At 44.2% G+C, this 12038-nt stretch overlaps 1 protein-coding gene across 1 annotated transcript in view; it reads left to right on the top strand.

The window, feature by feature from the left end:
- The window catches only part of pde4ba (phosphodiesterase 4B, cAMP-specific a), a gene marked incomplete at its 5' end in the record, with an annotated part of 205344 nt that overhangs the window by 174796 nt on the left and 18510 nt on the right, over nucleotides 1-12038 (top strand). Inside the window, one exon of the mRNA XM_080726315.1 lies at nucleotides 9254-9366. Within this exon, the coding sequence (XP_080582441.1) occupies nucleotides 9254-9366 (113 nt within the window). The remainder of the gene's footprint in view (nucleotides 1-9253; nucleotides 9367-12038) is intronic.

Genomic DNA, 12038 nt, shown 5'->3' with positions numbered 1-12038 from the left:
CATCACGCAACATTTTGGCATGCATTCCGTGTTTATTTTTAGGCGGAGCAAATAGGCTACCAGTAGGCCTACATATTAGTTATTAGGCTCTGAATCTATGATGATGATCGGCACACACACACACACACACACACACACACACACACACACACACACACACACACACACACACACACACAGAGAGAGAGAGAGAGAGAGAGAGAGAGAGAGAGAGAGAGAGAGAGAGAGAGAGAGAGAGAGAGATAGCCTGATCAAGTGAGAAAAAGAGAGCGAAAGCGAACAAGATTAAGAACGACAGAGAGAAAGAAACAAACCCACAGCTTGTTCGTGGGATGTTTAAATTCCCTATACTTGGCAGTTATGCGTGAGGAATCTATGAATGAAATCTCAACTTTTTTAGCGCAGGGCAACCACGGAGGTGTAACGAGCGCGACAAGTGGTCACAGGCTCGCAGCTGTTTCGTTTTAATGTGGATTGGAGCACTGGGCATTGCCTCATCATGACAATTTAACAAATTAGACAAATAACACACTATTTAACAGCAATATTAGCCTACTAGTGATCTGTCCGCTGGACCGCTGCGTAATAATGCCCTGATCTTTCTCCATTCTCCAGCTCTCCTCATGAAATACATGGCTGCAGTAGCCTTACATTAAGAGGCCTATAATGTAGTATTGGAAGCTAATAATTAAAACAGCGGCGAGACTAGGAGGAGAACCACGTATCTGTCTGTCTACACCCCCCCCCCCCCCCTCCTCTCTCCTCTCTCTCCCTTTCTATCTCTCTCCGCTCCTCGCTCCGTGCGTATCATCCATTTGAAACACACACAGAGAGAGAGAGAGAGAGAGAGAGAGAGAGAGAGAGAGAGAGAGAGAGAGCCTTTCATACACAGCGAGCAAAACGATCTCTCTCTCTCTCTCTCTCTCTCTCTCTCTCTCTCTCTCTGGAGAGTCCCAAAAATCCAGCGCTGGGCGCAAGGCCGCGCCGGGAGGCCGCACCGCCGCAGGGCGCTCGCTCCGGCGAATAATCCAATCAGACAGCAAGCAGCTGAAATTAAATAAAATACATTTATAAATAAATGATAAGATCACAAGAGACCAAGATGACTACATTCTACGTTGGCCATTGGGTATATATTGCTAACAGTTAAAGGCTAGGAGGCTGTAGGCCTACTCACCGATCTTATAAATTGTGACGAAGAAAAGGCCGCTGCTCAGAGCTGAAATTAATAACTAAACAAAACAAACAAATAACGAAATAAAGGTCTAAACACAACATAACTGAACAGAACTAAACTAATAATAAATAAAGCAATTTAACTGACAACATAACCAGAAGGCAGCCATTCCGAAGGGCTCAACTTAGGAACACCAAACAAAACAAAAACAGTTAAATAAATAAATATAAATAAATTAACGAAATATGTATAGTCTCAATCAGTCAGGACCACCAGGACCACCAACTCACCAAAGGACCACCGCGGTGGTCCTTGAGGGTCTGTATTTTATCTCAATTCAAATAGGCCTATATAAAGCAAATTTGCTACGCCAGCCCTAAGGAGCACAGAGAGCATGCAGCCCACAGTGACAGACCAACGCATGCTCGCATGAACGTCTGGAATCCAGACTCTGGATGGATGTTTTATTTGATATACACGTCTACACACACACACGCAGGTTTAGCGCTGAGAATCAAATGGGTGGCACACAGCTCACACGTGCGTCCCAGAGCAGAGCAACAAGTCAATCACGCGTACAGTTCATGGCGGCGCTGCATTTGACCGTGTCGTCTCACGCATGATGGCCACATGACCAAAAGATGTATGCGTGCGTTAACACATGCGTTCGCCACAAACGCCTAATTAAACGCGTCCCCGTGTACCCCGCCTGGCCACTTAAATGAAGACACACAGCTACGCGTGCCAGCGACGCCTACGTGTAATGCTATTAAATGCCATTGAAAAACTACAGGAGAAGTCCATGCGTTCAGTACAACACAGATAAAATCGAATGCGTGCACGCGCACGCACCAACGTCCCCGTGTCACGATTCGAGCCCCATAGTGTGTGTGTGCGTGTGTGCGTGCGTGCGTGTGTGCGTGCGTGCGTGCGTGCGTGCGTGCGTGCATGCGTGCGTAGTTAACACGCGTGCGTCTAAGCGCGGTCTTGCCAGTGCGTGCAAAGGGAAACCACTCAGTTCACATAAAGTATTTGAAGCCATGCTAAGACCATTCAGACCCGAGTTCTGACGTGTGATATATGATTTAATGGAAAAACATGACAAGATATGGTTCATATTTTGCACCAATTGAGCAGTGGTTGTGCTTTGAGGGGTCTGAGAGACATGTCTGTGGGGCTTCAGCCTCACGATATAAACGTATTAAAAAAATGTTTTTTTTTTTTACCATGTGTGTTGAGAAAAGTTGCCGTAAAGTAAGTGAATCAGATATTTTTCCAAGATTTCCTGTATGTAGCCTGACTTAAGTAAGTGCACCCTTAGGTGCATGGTGTTGTGTGCCATTACATAAATTCATAACAAGTTCCAGCGATTTCCCATTGGGTCCCATAGTAAATTCAAAAATGATTTGTGGCTTGCTGTTGAAAGCACAGTGAACGCAGTGTGAAAAGAGAAAAACAGCAACCATTATGGAGCCTAATGGACATGTTAATATATATATATATATATATATATATATATATATATATATATATATACATTATACAGTACATCATACACATACAGTACAGTACAGTACACACAGTGCTGCTGTATCTGACACAGTCAGTGCTACTTTTATTGATAGCCTTGTTGTTGTTAGAAATAGTAAACAGTATAAATACAAGCCACACAGCCATGGTTCAACTTAGGCTAGATTGTACATAAAGAAAATCTATTCATGCAAGTCAAATTCCACTAAAACCACTAAAATTACAAAATCCACTATCAACATCAAGCATTCTAAATTGCCTTTAAGAATGTTGTAGATTAGTGTGCTTTTAAAGACCTTCCAGTATTGCATGGGTCTGCCTGATTGGTCTCTTTGAGTAGAGATTCATAAGGTGTCATGGGGCGACAGGTGAATGATAGCGACAGTCAGGCAAGTCCCGGAAAAGACGCTCTGTGATTGGCCAGAGGCACTTTGAGTGACAGTTCCCCCCAAACATTATTTACTATTCTGTCCCCCAGTAGATGTAACTCGGACGGTGCGGAGTCGGCTCATGCGACCTTCGCAGCGCTCGACACAGCGACTCGCTCGCTACGACTCACTCGGCGGTGTCTCACGTGGCTCAAGGTCGCCTGAGACGGCGCCTACATTGCTTTTGTTGGAAATGTCGGTCTCCATGTTTTCTCAGTCTTGCATTCAGCCAATGAGAACGCAGGGGAGGGGCTTGCCCGAATGTAGCTACGAAATGAAATAAGGCTGTCATGGGATTCTTTATGGTGGGTCTGTGCAAAGAAGGAATAAAAGTTAGATTGGATCACAGAGTGAAATTAAAATGAATAATCAGTATTGAAGATGCCTGGCTCTTAATTTAGAAATGTGTTGCGGGGCTTGTCGCGTGTAACATCTAGCATTCCATCACGATGAAGCCGTTTTTCACCATCCCTCATCATTCACATTTCACAACCGCAGATCGGCGCAATCATCATCCCATCAAATTGAGAATTCGTTTGCAGCCGGCCTGCTTGTAAATCAGATGAAGGAACTGTAAACAAAACACAGACTCATAAAGATGATGTCATGTCTTAGCATCTACACAGAACACTTCTCAGAGTTAAATGAACTCTGTGTATGTGTAATTGATGGCGCAATAATGACATGACAGACACGCGAGGGCTCCTGATGTGAGCTGAAGTCCCTGCCTGTTACGGGAGAATGTGGCAAACCGCGTTTGCCATCCAGCCGTGCGTTAGCCAAGTGTGTTACGCAACGGCGGCAGCTGTGCCAGATCATTTTTTATTTTGTGTTCCTTGTGAACCGGTGATACCACTGAAAGAGCCGCTTCCTGGATAGCAGCCTTGGCACAGCCTTACTCGTCAGCCTACGTCACGGTTTATGTTTGTGGTTTTGATGTGTGGTCAGCTTATGCCAGTTCACTGGAAACGTGGCACGTCACCTTGCCTGAATCCAGACGATTCAGATGCAGTCTGGTCACGAAATGAGAAGCAGAAATGTTTCAGAGAGCAAGTGGGGATTGAGAACTCGAATCCCCCTGTTTGGTCTGCATTACAGGCCACTGACCCCCTCATTTGGTTCCATTTGTACACTCCCTGAGTTGTAAGGGTCCATTTGAAAACTATCAACCATTTATCTGGGGACCCCTTAGAACCCTCTTAAGGTCCCCTGGGTCCCCTGGACCCCACTTAAGATTCACTGATATGACTGGCTACATTTCTCTGAGAGGGAGATGGCACTGGAAGTCTTAGAATGGTAGCCAGCCACTCTCCTTCCCTCGTCCCCAAATCTCTTGTGTCTTTAGGACATCATTTTGGTGTTCTGAGCTCCCTGCTCCCACGCGTCTCCCATTGCATCGAATGCAGGAAATTGCCTATGCCCCCATGAGAGGATGATAGCCACGCAAATGTTAAATACACAAATATAGAAACAAACTCCTCTGGTTTGGTTTCCCGAAAGCAACTACTTTTCAATCAGGCGGCTGAGTGGGTAGAGACTGAGGCCACCTATGGGTTTGCAAAACGAACTAAAACGAACTAAAATCATAGAGAACATTTTCATTTTTTTTTTAATCTTTGAAAATAGCCCAAAATAGCAGCTCTACAAGTTCACAGCTCATCACGAGTATGGCGATGCTACTTTTCTGGTCCTGTTGAATTTTGCTCCAGATTAATCCATATTACAATTAAAAACTAAGCCTTTTTTTCAAAATAAAAACTAAACTAGTAAACCCACTTTAAAAACAAATGAAAACTGAACTGAAATTTAAAACAAATCAAAACATTAATTAAAAAATGCTAAACTCTAATCCTAAACTTGGTAGAGAGGTAGAGCCGATGGAGGCAGAGAGATTTGATGTCATATTTGTACAGTCCCGCCCAGCTGTTTACAGTAAGCTGTATGTACAGTATGTATGATTGACATCATATCTGTACTGTCTCACCCAGCTAGACTACAGTAAGCTGTTGCAGCTTCCTATCCACCCCTCGTTGGAAATTACACATCTGTGTCCAAGTGTGTCTGGGGTACAGTATGAACGCCTCTGTGTTTTGGGTGTATCAGCACATTAATTGACACATGGTTTTTAATGCAAGTATTTTGATACGTGTGTGTGTGTGTGTGTGTGTGTGTGTGTGTGTGTGTGTGTGTGTGTGTGTGTGTGTGTGTGTGTGTGTGTGTGTGTGTGTGTGTGTGTGTGTGTGTGTGTGTGTGTGTGTGTGTGTGTGTGTGTGTGTGTGTGTTTCCTGCCTGACCCTGTGGCCCAGATATGTCTGGGCTGTGATCAGAGTGGCCCTTGTGTCAGGGTGGAGAGTATGTGGAAATCCCCTGTTACGTCTGTCTGTGTGTGTGTGTGTGTGTGTGTGTGTGTGTGTGTGTGTGCGCGCGCATGTGTGTGTGTGTGTCTTGGCTGGTGTTTAGGTTCAGTGCTGTTTCTCTGGTCCCAGTCTAGACCAGTAAGGGCTACTAGTGTCACTCAAGACTCTTCATGTCCACCTGTACTTAACTTTTGTGCGTTTTTAAATACGTCAATCGGCGAAGCGTGAGAAAAACATTGCAGATGAAACGACACCTTCAATTGGTCACCTTCAGTAGATTCCATAGCCTAGTGGTGCGATTGCACTGGAATTGGCCAGTTCATTGTTAAGCCAACCATCTGACAAGTGCTGTAATCACTCATTCAGTAAACTGATGATGCATGGTGCACAGAACATCATCAGTTTCATCAGTCAGTCAGTGGGACATGGATCAAAGGACATGGACTCTTATTGGCCGGCCGCCGGGTCCGGCAAAAACGGTGCTCCCACCCTTAAAGGAAAAAACCTACCTCACGCAAATCACAAGGTTCATGACCAAGATCTGACAATGATGGATGTACAAGCTACATGACACATCGTCTCTACTGCCAAGATCCTTGAGCTTTAGGCACCACTAATATAAGCTTTCTTGCACAAACTTGGAAGGCAGAGTTGAAAATCCCCTTTTTCATCAGAGGTTGTGCCCTTGAGTTTGGATCTAGCTAATTTACTGTAAACTAAAAAAGATTATTATGCCTCAGCCACGGACACTGCAGTGAGAGATCAAATATTTAATCTACAAAATGGATAAAAAATACCTCAAATTTGTGTATTTAATCACTTTCCAAAGTTTCCATAGTTCCTTAATATGACATTACATGTGCATATCAAGACATATAGCTCTCACTCTTAACTCTTAAATAATACACATACACTCATGCTCGCAAATGTTTGATTATAATGCACTGAATAATTATTGACATGCATCAATGTTGTTTTTGATAATTTCTCAATAATGTATGCAGAATTACAGTCAGCAAGCCTCTAACAGCAAGTGTATGCACATATCCAACACTGCTAAATGATGTCCATCAGCACACAAACATCCCTAAACGTCTGGTCTGTGTAGTTAACAGCTGGCTCAGGAGCTTGGATGTCTGTTCCATCCCAGGCTCCTGCTGGCTTTCATGTTGAAGTGTCCTTGAGCAGCTCAGCAGCAGCCAGCTGATATGACTGATTTATACCTAGTTGCACACCAGTGTTTCGTGCTGAAAACAGCCGATCTACAAGCTCACAACGAAGTTTAAATTGTAAAGCTCTTTGTAAAGCACCTTGAAAAGGGTGATGTAGTAATGCAGACCATTTACTTTGTCTGTCTGTCCGAGAGGGCGTGCTCCATTTACTAGGAGAGCTCGCGTAGGAGAATCTCAAACATAAGCACTTCTCATCTCTGTGCACTTTTGTGCTCTTCAACATCAAGGGAGTTTGGCATATTGGATGAAATATGTTGAGTAACCATTATGCCAATGACTAAACCCCTCTCTGCACACACACAGGCATACGGTACTCACACATACACACACACACACACACTCCTCCATAGCAGGAGAGGGTTGGGGGCAGAATGCCAGGTGTCTCTCATGTTTGCTGGTGCAAACAGGCAGATGTCTTTGATGGTAAGGAGATCAGAGTAGGGCTACATTCTACGCGGCCACGCTAAGGTCGCCACAGCGCAAACCATTCTGCTATGTTGTGCTCTGCAGCTAGGAGACCTAGAATACACACTGCACAGTGGCAGGCGGCACAGAGGACAAGGGACAGCCTCTGTGTGTGTGTGTGTGTGTGTGTGTGTGTGTGTGTGTGTGTGTGTGTGTGTGTGTGTGTGTGTGTGTGTGTGTGTGTGTGTGTGTGTGTGTGTGTGTGTGTGTGTGTGTGTGTGTGTGTGTGTGTGTACTTCTATTGCTATACTTTTGAGGGTCAAGTATTGTAGAATTTGAAATCTAGACGATTGTCTTGGTCCTCATGTACTTTTTTCTATGCAAACTTCTAATAAAGTCTTCAATCAATCAATCAATCAATGAGAGAGATGGTTGTTTTATCATTAAGAAAGTGTTAGGCTTAGGCATTAGACATGTAGAGGTTAGGTTTAGAGGTTTTGGTTATTATTCCTGATTTCTACTCAGTTGTGTGCCGGTTTAGTTTACCAAAATGAGCCGATCAGATCGACAAGCTCACAACATGATGTGAGCGTGTTGTGTGTGTGTTCATTCCAACCCCACCGGCCACCCCATCACACAGCCCTAGTGCTTAATTCCAACACTAACTCATTCCATGCTAAAGTCTTCGTTCTCTGGCTGTATTGTCGCAGCAGCCTGGGGTCAGTTGAGTTTGAGTTCAGCCCGTAATAAATATAAACAATGGTCAATGACTTGATCTTTCCCAACCCTTTTGTTGATGTAGGAAAAACAGACTTCTGCATATTGCTTTATGTTTATCTTTTTCCCCAGTAGCTAATCTGGTACACCTCTAATAAAATCACTGTCACTAATAATCCAGCGGGCAGTGGCAGTGTGGCACTGGGTATTCTTTATTTTTATTTTTATATATATATATTTTTTCGGAGATAGACAGGAAACAGGGGGAGAGAGACGGGGAGCGACACGCAGCAAAGGTCGCCGGGAATGGGACTCGAACCCGCGACACGCTCGGGGCTGTTAAGTATGACATCATTTTGTAGGCAGAGGAGAATTTCTGCCCCCAGTTTCCGTGAATCTTTTTACTATTTTTACTATTTACAATTTTTTCTTCTCTTTGTTGTTGAAAGGAAAGTGTTAGAATTATACTTTAATCGTTATTTTTGTCTCAGATCTGTTGAAATAGCGAGGGACAGAAAATGCTCTGGGGGCAGAGTTCTCCTCTGCCTACAAAATGATGTCACGGCTTAAAAGCCCCTATGTGGTATGCACCTGGACCACTAGGCTAGCAGGTGCCCTGGCAATGGGTATTCTAATGCAATACATTTGCGTTAGAATTCTTTTTACTGTGATCTTTACTAGTTCACATTGCTTCATATTACTCTGTAGCAGGGTATTACACTATAGTACCACATGTCTGCTTTTGCATTATTTGTCCATTGTCAGACTTCATGAATGATCAACCAAAGCATGTTAGTTTGTCCAATCAAACAGTATTCACTTATGGTTCAGAAACGGCATGCATGCATGTACGGTTGAGTTTGTGTGAGCATGAATGTACTTGAGTTAGGACACATTTTAGATGTTGGACGTGTTTCTTACAGGACACTGTGTGTGCGGGTGTGTGCGTGGCGTGCGTGCGCGTGTATGAGTGTACACATGCATGCATTCAGTCATGCTTGTGCGTTATGTACACAGCACTACGGTCCATTCTGCAAGTGTACGTGTTGTGAAGCATGTTGTCAGGTTCATCCCTGAGGCTGTCATGGTATCTGAATGTGTGCACTAACAACTGAAACCGATGAATGGCAACACGTACTCTTTGAATGAGTACGAGAATACTCTTGTGTTTGTGTGTGTGGGGTCAGAGGTTGCGTTTAGCCTGAAAGTTTTCTAGGAAGTCTGGGGGGGGGGCGTTGGGATCACGCAGGCTGATATAAAGAGAGAGAGTCTGACTTTAGCCTTACTATTTCCTCTGATTCCCTTGCTTACGTCCACCAAACAGCAGTGCGGCTCTGTGCATGCTTACCGTGTGTACTACTGAGTTGTGAGCGACCATGTGCTTGTGTGCTGTCTGCCTGTTGTTAGATGAGGCGTACCAGAAGCTGGCCACGGAGACCATGGAGGAGCTGGACTGGTGTCTGGACCAGCTGGAGACCATCCAGACCTACCGCTCCGTCAGCGACATGGCCTCCAACAAGGTAGGCAAAAGCCACTCCATGTGGACTACACACTAACTGTTTTAACCACATGAACCCCAGTGTCCGCACTCTGGTCATCGAACTTCCATAAGCTTGTAGATCGGCTATTTCTTGGCAAAGAGATCTGTAGAGGAAATGCTAGAGCACGTGTTTCTCAAAGTGGATTCAGGGAGTCTGTGCGTTCCTTTAGGGGGGTCTAAATTGACCCATACAAGTCTGTAACTCTGACAGTGTACACATGGAACCAAATGAACCCGTAACGGGTTCATTTGGTTCCATTTGTACACTGTCAGAGTTAAGGGGAGAGCTTGAAATGTGAACGTTTGAGAAACACTGTGCTAGAGCACTGGTTCCCAAACAGCGGGTTGGGACCCATTTGTGGATCACGGACCAATTTGTAGGGGTCACGACTCAAGTACAAATCCAGGTTGTATTTCTAGACCTATACTCTGAAAATGCTGTGCTCCTGAATATCTGTCTTCGTAGCACCGCTGTCCTTGTGGTTCAAAATGTTTTTCTTGATGAATGGAATGTCCTACTTGCTATTTTAATCAGTAGTTTGAGCGCTAACAACAACATGGTGAACTATGCATCACTGTTATTGTGTATCTGTTGCCATTTGTCGAGTCAGTTTGTGCTTGACGTAGAAGGCACAATCTAATCTTCCTGGAGATACAATATAGCATTATGCAACTGGTTTGTAGTGACGTTAGCTGTTAGCTGTCATAATAACAGTTGTTTTTATGGATGGATGGGTCCAGTGATCATCTTGTCAGCATTCTCTCAATGTGCCGTAATTATTGATTTGTCTCTTGCAAATCAACTTGCAACTTTGGGATCATGCAAGATTGCTCCTGCAAGATTTCTCTTGAACGGATTGATTAATGCCAGCTGCTGTGTGGGACTGAAACCGCTTACTTCTGTAAAAGAAAGTCAACGGGATGCAGTGGATGAAAATATTACAAACGTGAAGGAAAATAAGAGGGAATCTAGCTTTGTTCTTATTTTTTATTCAGTTTTTGTGTGTGTGTATTAGGGCAAAAGACATGGAGGGGGGGGGCTTGCAGACCCCTGGGCTGTGTGACTCTCTCTTCCTGTCTACTTCCTGATCTACTGCTCTCCTTCCCCAGACGACAATAGATATCCCATCATGCATACACACACACACACACACACACACACACACACACACACACACACACACACACATACGCGCGTCGCGCGTGCGCACGCACACACACACACACACACACACGGGAGAGGACCGGGATTTTCCCAGCACACACTTTTGAACTGACGTGATTGTAGTAGAACTGAATCACTGAATAAACAGCCAGACAGACACACAGAATGGCTCATATATTATTACAGACAGACAGACAGACAGACAGATAGACAAACAGACAGACAGACAGACAGACCGACAGAATGGCGCATATTATTTCTTCCATCAAGTGGCTGAAACAGAGGACAGGACATGCAGGCATGTAGATGTACTCAGTTATTGTGTCGGTGTGTCCATTGGGGAATACTGACGTCAGGATGAAAAAACAACAAAAAACAGGAAAACCTATGACAGCACTTCTGGTCCTTAGTACTGGCAGTGTGATTAATACTTTTGCAAATATTTCGCACCAAACGATTAATTCGGAGATGCGTCATTTGGACAGGTTGATACTTGTATTCGCAGTATTTTTTTTACTATAGGGTATTTATTTACTCCTCTGAGCTTGCACTTTGAAAGTGAAAGACGAATACCTGCATTGTGAATAGACCTTTATTCTTTTTGCTAGATGAGGAGATCTTGACTAGAAGTTTTGACTGGGTTGGAAATCAAAGTTGGGACATTGAAATGGGGTCCCATCATGACAACCACCTGATGGGTTTCGCTGGTTACGTTCATTATATACAAAACAAATTACAAATGTGCTGCTGCTGAAGTTTTCCTTGTTCTCTGAAAAGTAAAGTCTAGCTCAGACCAAAGATCCATGACGCATTGTGAGCATGTACTGTTAGGTCTGCTATTTTCTGTGCATCACACTGGCGTTTGAGGGAGCATATATTTTAAGCAATTGCAGCGGACAGAATTAACCTTGAAAGGTCCTGTCTCATTCCATTGGCATACAGTAATTGACAGTGAAGTGTCTTTGAGCGATAGCCAGGCAGGTGTATGAGTGGGTCACAACACATAATCTGAGGCTAAGATAGCCATCAGGAATGAGACAAAAGACTCTCTTCTCCGAAACCCTCCAAGGTCCTTGTGTGTGTGTGCAAGGAGGCATTCGTGCATAATTTGTGACCAATGCATGTTTTCACCACATCCCAAGGTGGCACAAGGTGTTCTCTATTGTTATGTCTTGTGTACAGGTACAGTACTTAAGAGTGGAAATTCTTTTGTTTCCAATCGGTGAAATTCCATCTGTCCCTGTCCTTGTTTGTACAGTAAATCTAAGCATTGCACAACTGGTTCTAAACTCCCACGATTATGATCAGGACCCATTTATTGTTAATGAGAACACATCAACTTGTTACTTGTCCAAGCGACTGCTTCCCTATCTGCCGGGCACATTTAGGATGGAAAGACTATCATTCACGCTGTGACAAGGACGTGAAACTTGAGCCTCCATCATGGGCGCTGAAATGCTAGGAGCTCCACTGACACTGTTTCCAGC

The sequence above is a fragment of the Nannobrachium achirus genome, assembly GCF_963921795.1.
Source record: "Nannobrachium achirus genome assembly, chromosome: 1".
Classification (NCBI taxonomy): domain Eukaryota; kingdom Metazoa; phylum Chordata; class Actinopteri; order Myctophiformes; family Myctophidae; genus Nannobrachium; species Nannobrachium achirus.
The sequence above is the reverse complement of the archived record's forward strand: the minus strand, read 5'-3'. Positions and strand labels throughout refer to the sequence as shown.